This window comes from Hemibagrus wyckioides, linkage group LG15 (assembly GCF_019097595.1).
Source record: "Hemibagrus wyckioides isolate EC202008001 linkage group LG15, SWU_Hwy_1.0, whole genome shotgun sequence".
Lineage (NCBI taxonomy): Eukaryota > Metazoa > Chordata > Actinopteri > Siluriformes > Bagridae > Hemibagrus > Hemibagrus wyckioides.
In genome coordinates, this window is record NC_080724.1 from 2,424,532 (window position 1) to 2,442,251 (window position 17,720).

At 41.3% G+C, this 17,720-nt stretch overlaps 1 protein-coding gene across 2 annotated transcripts in view; it reads right to left on the reverse strand.

The window, feature by feature from the left end:
- Positions 1–17,720, reverse strand: part of nol4lb (nucleolar protein 4-like b) — an 88,685-nt gene that overhangs the window by 31,452 nt on the left and 39,513 nt on the right. For both annotated transcript variants that reach the window (XM_058409947.1, XM_058409946.1), the window contains exon 5: positions 10,688–10,835. In XM_058409947.1, coding sequence (XP_058265930.1) covers positions 10,688–10,835 — 148 coding nt within the window. The remainder of the gene's footprint in view (positions 1–10,687; positions 10,836–17,720) is intronic.

Here is a 17,720-nt window from a genome sequence, read left to right on the forward strand (position 1 = left end):
AGCCATCTGTTCCACATGAATTCCCTCACTGCTCTACAGTCAAGTGCTAACAAACTGGGTGGGATCTGGGAAAGCGGAGCCAGTTCTCGGGCTAGCAGCTAGTGCGCAGACTATCACAGTCCCATATGCTTAAAAAACGATTGTGCCATTTCACTTAAAAGAAAATAAATAAAACAATAATAATAATATAATGGCCAGTGTCTGAATGCTGTGTCCAGTGGTCCATATCAGAATCTAAATATTCAAAAATATACTTAAATAGCACCAGTATGGCTCACCTTCCATTACTGAACAGCTTCACGTCAAATAAACATTACTAAGTAGATTACTATCTATTTATGCTCCTTTATTTATATATCTCTCTATCATGTGTGTCTGCACCATATTAATATACAGTATTCCACATTTCCAGGGGTGACTTTCTGAAAATTATGCTACTAGAATGACAAAAAGACCAACAAAATGACTAAGACTATATTCTTCCTGTAACACGTGATGGACCAGGTGAGAACGTTAGCCGTCACGTTACCAAACAGATTGTGACAGACGGGAGATGATGCTGTTAAACTCTCGCCGTTAGAATGACGATTCAGCCTTAAATATCTGTTTATGCAATAGGATACAACATATTAGATAGTGCAGCTGCTTCAGTCAGCTCAAATTCATTTCCTACATACACGTCCTGTCTTAAACAATCACCGACTTTCTCACATTATGCAGCTCAATCGTAAATACAGAGTTGATATCAAATGATTCCTCCACCGGCTTCCATACCGGTATATACATGTACACGGATCAGACATAACATTATAATCACTGAGAGGTGAAGTGAATAAGACTGATGATCTCCTCATCATGGCACCTGTTAGTGGGTGGGATATATTAGGCAGCAAATCAACATTTTGTCCTCAAAGTTGATGTTAGAAGCAGAAAAATGGACAAGCGTAAGGATTTGAGCTTTGAGTTTGACAAAGGGAAAAATTGTGATGACTAGACCACTGGATCAGAGCATCTCCAAAACTGCAGCTCTTGTGGGGTGTTCCCGGTCTGCAGTGGTCAGTATCTATCAAAAGTGGTCCAAGGAAGGAACAGTGGTGAACTGGTGACAGGGTCATGGACGGTCGAGGCTCACTGATACACGTGGGGAGAGAAGGCTGGTCCGTGTGATCCGATCCAACAGACGAGCTACTGTTGCTCAAATTGCTGAAGTAGTTAATACTGGTTCTGATAGAAAGGGGTCAGAATACACAGTGCAGGACGGGTCAGGGCTGTTTTGGCAGCACCAACACAATATTAGGCAGGTGGTCATGCCTGATTGGTGTATTCATGTTTACAGGAGATTCTAGTCCTCAAGAGCTTATATTAGAAACAATCATGCCACAATCAAAGTCACGTGTTTTCTTCATTCTGGAAGCTCTTGACCTGCATCTGCTGCCACACAATTGGCTGATTGATTCCTAGTAAAGCAGACAGGTGAGTATGTGTGTCTATGTATACACATGTATATGTATACACACACACACACACTAATATATATATATATATATATATATATATATATATATATATATTAGATGGAGATAGATAGTGTGTTGCATGTGTATACATAGACACACATACTCACCTGTCAGCTTTATTAGGAATCAATCAGCCAATTGTGTGGCAGCAGGTGCATATATTATTTATATATATATATATATATATATATATATATATATATATATATATATACACACACACACACACACACACACACACACACACACACACATATATATATATTAATAGATAGAGAGAGAAAGAGAGAGAAAGCAGAGTACACATTATTTATTAGTATTATGTAATAGAGAACATATGGTATAGATCGTAAAGGCTATATGGAATACATGAACCTATAGTGTCCTGTCTTATCCACAAAGGACCAGTGTTAGTGCAGGTTTGTGGATAAGCCCGTGTTTCACCATCAGCTACTATCACAGGTATACTTCATAGTAAGTTCTTATAGATGTAAATACAACAAGTTGCTTATTTTAACGGATTCCACAATTTAATATGCTATATAGTGTTATAAACTGTTATAATTTCTATGGTGAGAAATTTAGGAATAAAAGCTTTTAACAGCTTTGGTAAATAAATACGGAAAGTTTTAAAGAGCCCATCATTGGAACAGTGTGAAAGGGTGTGAAAATGTTTTATACTAAACTTTTCCAAAAGAACTTTACTGACCGTCTGAAGAAGCCCGACTCACTCCAGGGTTTAAGTTACTCTCATCAGTAGCCATATCCAACAGAAGAAGATAAGAATCAGTGACCGGCTGAAACCAGAGGCAGCAACCTGACAATATTAATGAGCGTCCACCTCGCTCACCTGTCACTCAAACTCACCGGTATTCCTTCCGTTGGCTGGCAGTCAGTCTGTAGTTTCTAAGTGGCTTTGTGTACAGAGATTGTGATTTGTTTTCTGGAGCTGCAGGAGGTCATCTGCAGGCAGTTGTGGATGCAGCCGAGCAACTAAAAATAACTATTTGCTCCTGCAGTTCAAAAGCAAGAGTAATAGGTCTGCATTAGCTCCTGTGTACATTCAGACCCATTTAGACGATCGTGGGGAAAATCTGAAGCGATTAGCAAAGGCATGCTGTACATATTTGTGCAAAGTCTCTGCGTTCGTTTCATTTATCAGCTATTTATCCGAAGCAGCGCTCCATGCAGGGCCCTGCTGTATAAGTAATAAGCAGTCACAGAAGGAGGTTCTGCCCGTCTATTCAAAAAGGAGTGCGAAGCTTTCAGCCGGAATGAGCGGGCCAATGTTCACTTGCCTCGCCTTTCAGACGTGCGCGCTACCGCATTGTGCCGCATGTTGCCTTTCACTGCTACCGGTGAAGCCGTACGGCATGTTGGAACTATTTCCTCGCAGCCTTTTAAGACTTCAAGTAAAGCTTAATAATACTAGCAGCATAGTGGAGGAGGACGTCTCACGCAGCTCGGAGAGAGCTCGAAGACGGAATGGGAGGAGAGAAGGATAAAATGTTTGGCTCGGAGACGTCGGTGAAAGGCTGCTCTTAAAAGCACACGTATCTCTAATGTTATACATTTCCTCTAGCAAGGAAACAATCAGACACCTGTCATTATGCAGCTGGAAGAGCTATTACGGAACATCAAACACGGCTCTCAGCCTACCTTTATGCATACGCTCACTGCAGATAGCGTAAGCCTATAAATGCCGTGTGGTAGGTTCTTCTCGATTAGAGTGTGGTGGACTGCGCGCTTCACTGCAGGAAAATCGTGACCGATATGAAAGGCAAATGTGTTCAATGTAAAAACTAAGCAGAGCACACTTCAGCAACATGCATGCAGAGTCAGTGACGTGCTTAATGCTTGTTGTCGACTGCATTCTTGTGTGTTTATTAGCCTGAAGCAAGCCGGTGCTTTTTGAGTGCTTTTTGCGAGTATTAACTAAGTGTCTAATCTAATTATTCACTTTTACACTCAACCTCCATTTCTTCGGTCCATTGGGACACTTTTCAAAAATCGTGTTGGCATTTTTTCCCCTGCCTGCTTTTCCCTCACCAATCACCATATTCACTCTTTCTCTCCCACACACACACACCTAGGATCTTTAATTTTAATCTCTTTATTTTTTACACTGACCTCTGCATGCCTCTCGGGTCACTTTGCCTCCAGGATTAAAACTAATCCACCCATGTTCAAAAATCCAAAACTCCACCTAACATCTAAAAGGAGCGTGTCGGGTGTAACAGAACACAGGTTTTAGTGAGGAGCTTACAATTGCTCTACACGCTCACCGCCCTCTTTATTTGAAACACCTGTGTACCTGCTCATTCAGGCACTTCTCTAATCAGCCAACCATGTAGCAGCAATACAGTGCATAAAATCTCACAGATACAGGTCAAGAGCGTCAGTTAATGTTCACATCAAACATCGGGGGGGGGTCAATTTGAGCAACAGTAGCTCGTCTGTTGGATCAGATCACACGGGCCAGCTTTCGCTCCCCACGTGCATCAATGAGCCTCGATGCCGTCCATGACCCTGTAACCGGTTCACCACTGTTCCTTCCATGGACCACTTTTGATAGATACTGACCACTGCAGACCGGGAACACCCCACAAGAGCTGCAGTTTTGGAGATGCTCTGATCCAGTGGCCTAGCCATCACAATTTGGCCCTTCATCAAACTTGTGCTGCTCCTCTCAAGAGCCGTTTGCTCGGGTTTGTTCTTTTAATAACGTCTGTACAATTCAGGTCTCATTTTGGAATGCGGAACATTTCTACAATTCTTTTCAAATAAAATAATTTAAAAAAAAAAAAAAAAAAAAAATCAAGGCATCTTCTTCTTGACCCCTTATTCATTTTTTTTTTCATTTTACTCTACAGGGAAACCTCCACATAATACAGACATCTTTGTGACTGAAATCAAGACTATTATTAATATGCAAATTGATTAATTTGTATTCGGAGTGTTCCTGTGAGAATAGCAAAACAGTGGGTGGGAAATTTGACAAACAGATGAATTCTTTGGTGATTTACTAAAACCCTGAAAGGATTTGAGTAATTGCCTGTGTGTGTGGTGGTGATTTTTAACAACCTTAGGGCGGTATATTCGTGCAAACCGGACGCCTCTGATCTCCTTGAAACATGACAATCAAGAGCAGAACAGCTCGACGAGACATTTCCCACGATATTCACAGGCGATGTACGCAATAAAATAAACAACTCCACATGAACGCTGTTAGGATTTCAAATAGAGGGACCCCTGAGGAGGAGGACTGCTGTGCATTTGCAGCATGGTGCACTCTCTGTGCTGCTGTAACCTGTTAGTTAAAGGCTGTTAGGATTCGCGTGCATCGTTCAATCCTCCCCCCAAAAACCGAACAATAAGACGAACAGCCCGTATCGATCGACACCGTTTCACCTCGCACTGCCCGACACCGGGACTGAATTCAGGATCAGACTGGAATACTGCTAGACATTTTCACTCATATTCCATTCCATTGTTCGTTTCACGTTCCTTAACCGTGTGACCACAGTTAATTAATATATTTAGCCTCAGTTATTGCAGATCACTTTCGTATTTCCCATTCAAAGATTACAGACTTTAATTGTGCATGATTATGTCTGCTTAAACCTCAGCACCTAGAGGCACTATGGAATTAACGAGGTTCACCGAACTGGCAATTTTAAACAATATCATCATTAAATAAAATCAACAAGCAAATTGTTCCCGCAAGCTGCTAATTCACTCCGAGTCTGTTCTGGCTCAATGCATACATTAGAGTGTATTTAATATACATGTTCAGCTCCTCTGAATCTTCCCTTCCTTTCTGCAGAAGGATATATTTTCTATAGATTCTCCTCCACCCCTCCTCCTCCTCCACTCCATCTGCCGATACCCTCTCCCTCCCCCCCTCCTCTCTCTCCCCCCATCTCTCTCTCTCGTTCTCCTCTGTCTCTCTTTCCCTGGACTTATAGGATTGTGGTGTGGGGGGAGCAGCATTAGTATTTCATACAAAGCCTCAGCAGAGAAATCCTCAGTGTCAGTCTTGACAGTTTGGTCACAGGATTCACACTAAACAGAAATAAATATATCACTAATATTTTACTATAGAGTCAGGATATGAACTGTGAGGTGTTCGCTTTACTGTCTGAAGAGTCATTGAGAAGAACTACAGAAGAGCTTGGACGGCTACCGCTCATCCTTCTGCACGTGTACACTTCAGACAGGATAAGATATCCGGATACACATCAGCCGATGAGAGTGAAACCGCTCAGATCCTCACGCTTGTCCATTTTTCCTGCTTTCAACACGTCAACTTCACAAACTGACCTTTCACTTGCGGTCTAATAAATCTCACCCCTTGACACTGTAACGAGGATATGTTGTTCGCTTCATCTGTCAGTGGTTTTAATATCAAGGCTGACTGTTGCAAAAAAAGGGAATCTGTAATAATTCTGCAATAATTGCAAGACTCTAAAGGTTCCACACGTCTAAACTCACAAGCTGCATAAGTCACAGCAGGTCACGTGACCATAACGTCTATAAAGGCTTTACCTGCGCAAGGAACTCAATAACATACCTAAAACCCAACCAGCTTCAATTTGATTCGCTTTCTATGAGAGAGAGATGATAGAAACCGAAGACTACCCCCTGGAGCATTTTTATACTCAAGCAGAAACAATAAATATTTCTCTCACAGGATATGACAGAAAATTTAGCAATACGTCAGTTCGTATGCACCAACATGCATCAACCTGAGATATTTCTACCGGCACAATCTTTCCAAACACATGCGCAGTCTGTAAAAATGACTAACATGGTAGATTATGAAATCACAGAGATTCAGAGACTCCAGCAAGTGAATCTAGTGCAGTATGAATAGGGCTTTTCTTTCTTCTATCCACTTTCTTTCCCCAGCTCTCCTGTCCTGTCAGATCCCTCGTGATAACTAAGTGCACTATGCCAGGTGTAGCTCTCGCTCATAACTGATGGCTCTATATGTCGATTCCAGAGGCAGACATCCTCAAAGACCGGTTCACACGAGAGGCCTCTCGCCCGAGTGCTTCAAAAGGACTCTTGCTTTACTCTCTGGAACCTAGATATAATCCATTCGGTTTCTTAGAGTGAAGTGCAGATGTGTTAGATAATGACTGTGTATTTGAGATAATGGACAACCACTGAGGAAAGTCACAAAAAAAAAAAGTTAAATTACTTGTAATATAATAACATAACTTATAATAAAAAAGCTCTGCTGTGCTGATTATTATTTGGGCTTGGCCTCTTAGTTCCACTGAAAGGAATTCTTAATGCTTCATACCAAGACATTTTGCACAATTTCATGCTCTTTGTGGGAACAGTTTGGGGATGACCCCTTCCTGTTCCAACATGACTGCACACCAGTGACCAAAGCAAGGTCCATAAAGACATGGATGAGTGAGTTTGGTGTGGAGGAACTTGACTGGCCTACACAGAGTCCTGACCTCAACCCCATAGAACACCTTTGGGATGAATTAGAGTGGAGACTGTGAGCCAGACCTTCTCGTCCAACATCAGTGCCTGACCTCATGAATGCGCTTCTAGAGGAATGGTCAAAAAATTCCCATCACACACTCCTAAACCTTGTGGAAAGCCTTCCCAGAAGAGTTGAAGCTGTTATAGCTGTAAAGTGCGGGCCAACTCCATATTAAATTAATGTTCATGTAAAGGCAGACGTCATAGTTTTGGCCTGGCTCGCAGTCTCTGCACTAATTCATCCCAAAGGTGTTCTATCAGGCTGAGGTCAGAACTCAGTCAAGTTCCTCCACACCAAACTCACTCATCCATGTCTTTATGGACCTTGCTTTGGTCACTGGTGTACAGTCATGTTGGAACAGGAAGGGGTCATCCCCAAACTGTCCCCACAAAGTTGGGAGCATGAAATTGTCCAAAATGTCTTGGTATGAAGCTGAAGCATTAAGAGTTCCTTTCACTGGAACTAAGGGGCCGAGACCAACCCCTGAAAAACAACACATGAATTCAATGATTTGGAGGGGTGTCCCAAAACTTTTGGTGACAGTGTATTAATCCCCATAGGTGTAATAGCCAGTTGTCTTTAGTATTATACTTTATAACTTATACTTTTATACTTATACTTTTATAGAATACTTTAGTAGCATGTGCGCATGTGGTATGGTGCAGAAGGCACATACTGCTTGCTTTTCCTTCATCTCGTATGATATGATCTGTATGTATGTATGTATGTATGTATGTGTATATATATATATATATATATATATATATATATATATATATATATATATATATATATATATATATATATACACACACACACACACACACACACACACATATACATACATACACATATACATACATACACACATATACATACATACACATATACATACATACACACATATATATACACACACACACAGAAATTTTATATACATACATTCATCCCCCAGAATGTCTCATTTTAGCAGGAAGAAAACTGATTTGGAATGCTAGCTGTGCAACCCACGGATAATATGTTATTACTATGGTAACCAATAGTAGGAACTCCTACTGTCGACTTCATATTACAGCGACTTGCAGTGAACATAGCATTAAAAAAATGTGTGTATATATATATATATATAAATAAATATTATATTCATGTTTCAATCTCAAACCAGACGAAAACAAACACAGCTTAAACAACACAGCACTTCCTTCGCTCTTCGGAGCAACACTAAAGCGTCTGCTGAACAGAAATTAAAACTGACCATGAAGTGAAAGCGGCTAAAAGCAGATCCTTGGAAGGCTATTAACGCATACACGAGTGAGATCATCTCTGCCTTCTACTACTACATAGAACTGTGCTTAATACATCATATGAAGATTGTTAATTTGATTTGGTGAACAAGTAGCACGCACGCCATAGGATCCAGGCTCAGTTGCGTTTAATGGAAATATTGGCAGATAATAATGGAGCACGAGAACGTCTTATTAGAATAGACGCCTTCGAGAAATGTGCTGCCGTTTCTTCTGTCCGCGTTTAAGCACAGATAGCTGCGTATCCATAAAGAATTCAGAACCATCTCGATGATTAGCATTAGTATTAAATTAGTATACACTTAGCACTGTACTCGTGTTTTATCAACCAAGCAGGTACCTCATAAAAGGAATCTTAAAAAATTCGAGCTTAACGTTGTTTAATAAGGATCTCATGATCCTTAGATTGAGATTAAAGATTTGCTTCTTCCCCTTTCTTGACTCGCGTACAATAAGAAACAGATACTGGTAGTATTTACGATCAGGAAAGCCGTGCTTGTTTTATATACACTGCAGGAAATCTGACAGTTCTGCAGTCGCTTTCCTGCCTCTAAGAAGCAAGACTTGCTAGCTGAGATGGATGCACCCTGGGGTCAGCTCCTGCTAGATATTATATATTTTTCTATAATATTATTATATATTACACATATCCTCCTGAACAAAGACCCCAACTGACCCAGAATGTGCTTGAGAGCTCATATCTATGGCTTTTGATCCTCCTTAACCCCTAAACATAAGGAAGACATACAATGATCAGGCATAACATTATGACCCCCTGCCTAAAATTGTGTTTGTCCCCCTTTTTCTGACTCGTCAAGGCATGGACTCCACTAGATCTCTGAAGGTGTGCTGTGGTATCTGGCACCAAGATGACTCAATGGACCCCACCACTCCACTTACAGGACTTAAAGGACACTTTTGATAGATACTGACCACTGCAGACCGGGAACACCTCCGCAAGAGCTGCAGTTTTGGAGATGCTCTGATCCAGTGGTCTAGCCATCACAATTTGGGCCTTCGTCAAACTCAAAGCTCAAATCCTTACGTTTGTCCATTCTTCCTGCTTCTAACATCAACTTTGAGGACAAAATGTTGACTTGCTGCCTAATATATCCCCCCCACTAACAGGGGCCATGATGAGGAGATCATCAGTCTTATTCACTTCACCTCTCAGTGCTCAGAATGTTATGGCTGATCAGTGTACAGAGTTCTGTTTTTTTTAATCTGTATGTCCAATAAGTCTGACCAGAACAGTGGATTTGGAATCAGCAAATTGAGAAATGCATGTCAAGTTTTTAAGAATTCAATCTGAAACAATGCACGTTTAATTGAAATAAAGGCCTGGATATTGATCGCTCTAACGAGACACAACATGTTTCCGTCAACCAATCCTAGCAGCGTCTATTCAACTTAACAAATTCACCCACCACGTTCGTCTGCCTTTAATACAACACTAATTGAGAGTCTCATTAGTATCTTGGAGTCTGCCGAATGAATTAGTCATTAAATGCAATGATTTAGGTCACTGGGTCACGTTTATTATACTGCACTGATTGATATACCTTTCGTTTGTGAGACACAAAAAAGTGATTCAACTGGAATAAAACTGAAGAAATGGCAGGGTTTAAAACTTTTTGGATTGGTTGTGTTGGAGCCAGGAGGAAAAAAGAAATAAACACAGAAGAGAAAAATTAAAAGTCTATGAAGACAGCACAGACAGTTCAAGTTACCAAAGAGAGGTCGATACTGCTTGATTTACTTTGCTGCTGTCTGTTGTGACGGTATCTCAGAGAAAAACACAGACACTGTCTTCCAAACAAAAATATATAAAAACATATAAAAACATATATATATATATATATATATATTAGTAGACGCCACACCTGTTGTGTTTCAATTATTCGTATCTATGGGAGCAGATGGGCTGGTTCTTCTGATCGCTGGAGGAATAAAGAGACGTGATAAACAACTAAGTGCTCGTCGTTTGTACTCTGAAAGGAGCCGTCTCCAAGAAATTGATGTTTCGGAATGCCTCGGTGTTTCTGCTAAGTAGAGAAGGGTTAGGAGATATCTTTGGAGGGTTAGAAGATATCACGCATCAGAAGGCGAGTGTTATGAGGAGGCTGGCTTCTTCGTTCTCTGTGGATATCAGTCACTCTCAGCCTAGAGTCTCCCCTACAGCACTGTCTGAATAATCTTCCCACTTCACCTCACTCCTTCCCACTTCTCTTCACTGCTATGCACTGAGCCTGCTGGAACTGTGGCCCGGAAGCAGAGAGAGAGAGAAAGAGAGAGAGAGAGAGAAAGAGAGAGAGAGAGAGAGAAAGAGAGAGAGAGAGAGAGAAAATCGCTGCTCTTACCGTCGTCTTCTTTGTGTGCGTTTTGGGGGCTGAGCATTCTCTCGATATTCGCGGCTGGGTTCAGGTCTGAGCGTGCGCTATGGTGCTCAGTCGAAATCCATGTGGGGTCGCTCATATCAAACTCCTCACTGCTCACTGAACTCTCATCCTGGAGAAGAGGAGGAAAGGAGAGAGGAATATGGATTGAAAAAACCAACGACTGTGTGTTTTGAGTGAGAGAGTGTAGGAACGTCTGCTCATTTCCATCAAGCTGTAGATACTCTTGATTTCTGTTTGTTCCTGACCTGTATCAGCTTAATTGGTTCCATTTTTCCAAAATATAAATAAATATATATAAATATAACAAGCACTTGGAGCACCTCGGAGAGCAGAAATGGGTTTGATATCAGCATTTTAATTCGAAATTTCACTGCTGGACTAAAACTCCATATTCTGGAACCATAATCAGTGACCCTGATTAGAATAAAGGATTTGATTAAAGACGGTGAATAAACATAAAATGCCCGTCGTCTTTGCTCCCTTGTGCGTCCACATGGCCTTCCTTCTGTCCTGCAAGTTTCATACACTCCACTCCCACCCACATGAAAGCCAAAACCACCTGCTCCTTGTCCGTTTTAAGTCCTATAAGATCCCAATCTGGACACGCTTCTACAGCAAGAGTCTCAAGCAGGTGGTCATTAAGGGAAAAAAAGAAAGAAAAAACACACACACACACACACAACCAACAAGTCTATAGGGCTTGGCTTCAGCTCCATGCTGCATGATGTGATTATGAGGGCAGCACATATGAAAGAGAGAGATCAAGGAAAAAGGTTGAAGCACCGCATGACCTTTCAGTGACGCACTATGCAAGTGCATTTCTATTCTATATCCGCTTTGACTTTCCGGTCCTGAGCTGGTGAATGGTGTCTGAATGACTTCCACGGAAAGCTCCAGTCAAGATCAGATACGCTTGCTGATAAATACGAATATGAAAAAACTCATTGTGAGTGTGTGTGAGAGAGTGTGTGTGTGTGTGTGTGTGTGTGTGTGTGTGTGTGAGAGAGTGTGTGTGTGTGTTTCCGACGCTTTTTTTTTTTGTGTGAAATGAATAAAACTTGGAAGCACAGCACTCTCAGTAATAAGGTTCGAAGAGCACCAGAATTTTTAAGAAATGGCAAAACAAGTGTTTTCTGTTATATATATATTTTTTTTTTTTCATTTCCTCTCTATACCATCCTCTGCTGATTTTTCAGTCTCCCTTCTCTCTCTCTCCTTAATTTACTCGCTCTTAAGTTAATATATATTATTATACAAGAGCTTAGACGTCTCTGGGATTTAGGGAGACAAAAAGAGATTAGCTTCCCAAACGGATCTCATCTCCTGTATATCTGCATTATGTGGAGAATTTCAGCGTTATTTCTGATTCCGCTAACACGTTCGATTAAGAGTTAACCATCTCACCTTGGGTGATATGAACCACTGCAGATATTATAATGAATAACGCGTGTTGCTCGGCTTGCTAAGTGCTGAGTGAGTTAAAGCATATATTAGATTTCATCAATAGCACACGATATTACTAAATAGTAATAAAGCTTTATTCACTGCCATATAACTCGTCATGTAGCTCCAGATCTGGCGGAACAGTCTGAATAATCATTACTGACGTATTTAATGTATTTACAGTATCTCAAATACACATAACTTGCAGGCATTTCAATTTATTTCATTATTGTTGCTATTATTAATACCACTATGGCCACAGCTTCTCAGCTAAACACATATTTACTTGTAAACTAAGCATCATTAAATGCAATACATTCAAGTCAAATACATCTGTTCTGTCCAGCAGAGTGGACAAGGGTAAAAACATTTTGCGTTGGATATCCATCATCGTCCAGACTTTCGTCCAATAAATTGATTGGTGCCAAAAAGGAATTAAAAAAAGGAATTGTATAGAAATTGGAAGGCTGATACAGGAGATTCCAAACAGAAATAGAGTGCTAGATACAGGGTGCTGGATTTTCCGGAAATTTTCCAAAGTTGTCTCATTTTTTACAACAAACAAATGAATTATTTTATCGGGCGCAAGTGTGATTTTATCCATCGTGAAATTCACCATGGGGAGAATTGAAAAAGACAGATGTTCATAAAAGACAGTGACCGTGTGGAGACAAGACACGGTCAGTCTGAAAAGGCCACGAAAAAAAAAATCAAGGCACTCAAACATTCAGAAGAACGGAGAAGTAATGATAACGGCATCAGCTTGTGTCGATGATGCCTGAAAATAAAGCTGTTTCCATGGACTGACTCTACAACGAGGGAGAACTCGAGCCAGCTGTGTGGACCAGATGAGATCATTTGTACTAACATTAGGTATGTGTGTAAGCGTGAGGCTAGGGCTTTGTGCAGCATGCGCGTCTGCTAATGCCCGTCATTAAAAGCGGGAAACCTGACAACTCTGCGACCCGTCCGTTTAATCAGATTGGCATCCCCTCAGACCTGCCAGTCAACACACACACACACCTGCCAGCAGCCCCGATTAGGTAACGTTTCAATTGTCTGAATTAAGGATGCATGGTGAGTTTGAGGAGACCAGAGTCATAAAAACCTGCTCTAGGCTTATCTCCAGGTTTCTTCTCCTTCACGCCACCTCAACTATGTCTTATCTGACACAACTAAACATAAACGCTCAGCCTGAGGAGCAACGTTTTTGTGAGATTTAAAACCGATCGCACAGCCACGAAGAAAGGGATCTGCCATGATGGTCATGGTGGTGTCATGAGAGGGTTCAGGGTTCACGAGGGCTGCTGCAAAAAACCAAAACCAAAATTTCCCTCACCAGATTCATCCAAAACATTCATAATGTCACCCCCCACACCCCCTTTCCATTACTATATTCCTTCTCATCTTTATTTCTATCTTGATAAATACTCTTCCTGAGCATTACTGACCAATATAGCATTTCAAGTTTCAAATCTTTTTAATTACTTCAGCTCTGATCTGCAAAGCACAGCTGATCCAATGCAGAGTTATACCGGTTATCCAGCAGCTCTCTAATGTTTCATCTCCTCTCATCCCTGTTACTCAATCCTGCCAAGCTTTTATTAGTTTTATTGTTTATTAATGACCTTGCTAATGCATGCCACTCATCTCTATGCAGATGATGCTCCTCTTGCACCTCCTGCTACCACCCCCCACCCCAACCCCAACCCCGACGAACTGCTGTCTGTGTGAAAACCGGGATGAGGGGTTTGGCCCGCGGCCACTCTCCTTGGTCGTAAAACGGTCTTGGGCTCTCTCCTTTCATCAACAAGATTTACGGAGAAGATGCTTTATTGAGGCAGTATTGTACCCACTGGCCTCTTTTGTGCAATGTTCTCTTGATTGGAAGGAATGGGAATGTGTAGCCTTCGCTTTCGCTCAGCTCTTCCTTTGTGCGTGTTCCGAACGGCACGAGTACGAGGAAGACAAAAACCGCAGAGAGGACGACCTTGGGAGCGGTTCTCCGCCCAGCCTAAACAAACATTTCGCTCTTGATAAATTCCTCTCTTCTTAAGCTTTCATCGTTTAGCAGATTAACGTCGTCTTGCACAATGGCCACGCTGTCGCTACAGTGCAGTGAGGCACCTGAAATGAGTATCGGCTTGACCTATTTACACACACCCACAGATTTAACCCCAGAGTTAACATTTGATCCATTAAAAGGAGGTTTATTAACCACGTTATCGTGCTGGAGATTCTGGCGGCTTAAATATAACAAATCCCCTAAAGCAGGAGAATAAGAAGCGTGAGATTTCTTTAGAAAATCATTAACCCAGGGGAACGTCCAGTAGAGAGACGGCGGGTACAAATGTGATCGATTTCCACACCGAAATATTTTACAGATTTGTATGGAAGCAGTCCATAATAATAATAATTTATTTAAGATTTAAGCCCACCATCAGCCAACATTTTCAGAAACGAACTGAAACGATGCAGTCAGGAAAAGTTCGTTTTCTTCGCCCAATAATGACCAAAAGTGCGACGTGGCGACAGGCAGACCTGTCTGGTGTCACTGAGGAAGCTTTCAGGGCAGAAGCCGGATCCGTGGCACAGCCATTTTGAAGTTAATCTAGTTAGCGAGCTAACTCTTCCTGTCTGCTCCTCCTCTCATATCTCAAACTTGGCTGCTCTTCTCTCTTTCTCTCTCTCTCTCCCTCGATCAGATTTACTTAGGTTTAAAGCCGAAAAGAAACCTACTGGCAAGTACAATTAAACCTGATAAGTGGTGTATACAGAGTGCATTATAAACTTACACTGTAAAATCAATAATGGTTTCTCAATAAATACATTCATCATTGTGCGGTTTGATGCTAGGCAAGTAGGTTTTTGGCACTTGTTATAACATCCTCTGCCTAGAGGATGCAAAATATAAAAATAGACCTTTAATAGAAATCTTCAAAAAAGGGGGCATTATATTATTAGACTTTTGTAAATATTAACAAGTAGCTTGACCCTCCTTCCACCCCCTCATACGCCAGTTCACCTCTTTTTATGCATCGCCCTTATGTTTTTTTTCCCCTCTCTGGTCTCTACTCCTCCATAATCTCCGTCTCCTATTCACATATAGTCTACAGAGACTGCTGGGACTTAGACACTTCTCTAAAAATAGGGGTAACCAGAGTCTGCTAATTGGCTACCATGGAAACAGTCCAAGAACAAAGCTCGAAACAAACTGAACAAGAAGAAAAATCTGACAGTTTCAAGGTTAGATTGCAATGGAACTTCAAAGAAATATATATATGTAATATATAAAAAAAATAAAAGCCAGTGATCGATTCAGCCTAGAAAATTAAACACTGACGTGTACTGAAGACTCTTAGAGCACAAAGAGATATAGTAAACAATCACACAGTAGTGGTGAAGTTAGACAGTGGCATCAGAAAAAAGAAAAAAATGATATGATTATAAATATTATAAATAATAATCACAATAATGCACCTGTATATAATTGGCAAACTCCGTGACTGAGGCGCTCTCACTCCGATCGGACGGAAAAACAGCTAGTCCTCTTTTTTTCCCCTCCTCCTCCTCTCCATATGAAAGGATCAATGTCCAGCAGGTAAAAGCAACAAGCCTAACTGTATCATTCCAGACAGAAAGGTGAGGGTATCGATATGGGAGGCATTACTCGATCAGGATTCGGTGTGAATACAAACACGCATGCAGTCAAGCCTAGTGAGGATTAACATGGTGTAGGTGAAGAGTATTGATCCTATAGGAAAAAACCAGCTGAGAAAAGGAGAAAATACCAGCAGTGTCTTCTACGCAGAGCTGCGGCATCTATTACCTCTGGCTATATATATATATATATATATATATATATAAATATATATATATATATATATATATATATATATATATATATATATATATATATATATATATAAATATATGTCATTTGCATATTTACAAATATGACACGAAACCTGTTGATGAATCTCACCCTGGTGCTTGCAATGTTTGAACAAAAAAACATTTCATTACACGAAGACAGATTTTAATCAATGACCATGACCTTCATCGATTCTAGCAGGAGAGGTGCTGCAGCTATTTCTGCCCGCTGTCCCGTCCCTGTAGCTACACTGCTGTCAGTTACCTCACACTGAGCTCCCGTGCAGTCCTGAAACCAAATCTCTGCACTCAATTACCGCCGCCGCATGTTATTCTATACACAGCCGCTTGTCCTGCAGAACCGAACAAAAGGAAAAGTGAGAAGGAGGAAACGGACCGGAGGGCGTCCCAAACTCCTGCTGCTCCTCTTTCAGATGCTTCGCTCGTTCTCCGGATCACAATGGAAAGGACCGCACGGTATTGGCCATCATTGAAGACCCTCAGACATGGGCATGTCCGGGCATTCAAGTTGAGAAGAATAGAGGGACGACAAAGCAACAGCTCACTGGCCAACATTTTGCTTTCACTCTCTGCTCTTTATTCATTATTCATTCATTCAAGGAACACTGATGCCACAAAATGTCTACAGGAAGCTGAAAACATTATTATATCATCATGATCATTTCACGTTTACCTGGTCATCCTCATTCAATTAGGAAAAGTGAAAAATATATATATTTACAGACTTTAAACATGGGGTCAAATTGACCACAAGGATAGTAGGATAATTAAACCAAATAATAATAAGAAGAAGAACCCAAATTAATCACCATGGGCAGTAAGAATCACTGGACACAAAATAGTCACAAAGTGATGTACAATACGGCTAGCTTGCTATTCCATGCCAGCCAGGGTTGGTGGATAACATGCTGCAGTATAGGCAACAGTGACAAGGAACCTGTGTCTATATGTCTATGTGACCATATAAACAGTTGGTGTGAGAGTTTTGATGGCTGTCGTCCAGTCTAACAGTAGCACAGAGTGCATACTGGCCATAAGGAATACTCTGAGGCTTCACCTTTGCGGATCTGAAGGCAGGAATCTAAGGTTCGGCCAAATGGCTTCCGCCAAAGTGATCTCTCCACCAACAGACGGAAGCCGAGCTTATTGCCAGAACATGCGACTCTCCCACTCATTTCGCCGAAGCGATCTCAAGTCATGAGATCATAAAGAGAAGCCTCAAGGGACTCCAGAATAAAAAAAAAGCGGGCGTGTCGACGCCGCGCTCTTGGGGGGATGGAGATGCCTTGCCATTTTTTGTAGTCTCCAGAAACATGCTTTTCACTGTGGTGTGCTATGCTGCGGTGATTATCACAAAAACATCTTTAATACGCTCTCTGGCTGCAGTCAGCAGTACATGGAGAATTATTTTCGGAAACCATTTCAGGTAGTTTACTAGATCTGGGAAATGATTTTAGAGAAAAAGATTGCGGTCCTTGGCGCATGATTCATCCGGGCCGAATCCATAAGCACAGGTGATCCATTTGAGGAATTAACGTACGTAAGCCAGTAGAAGAAAAACCTAAGCGCTAGATGGACAGTCTTCAATGTGCCTCACATCAGGGAGTCCCCCCCATGACCCTCTTCTCCCCAGGCACTAAGAAAGTTAATTGATGGT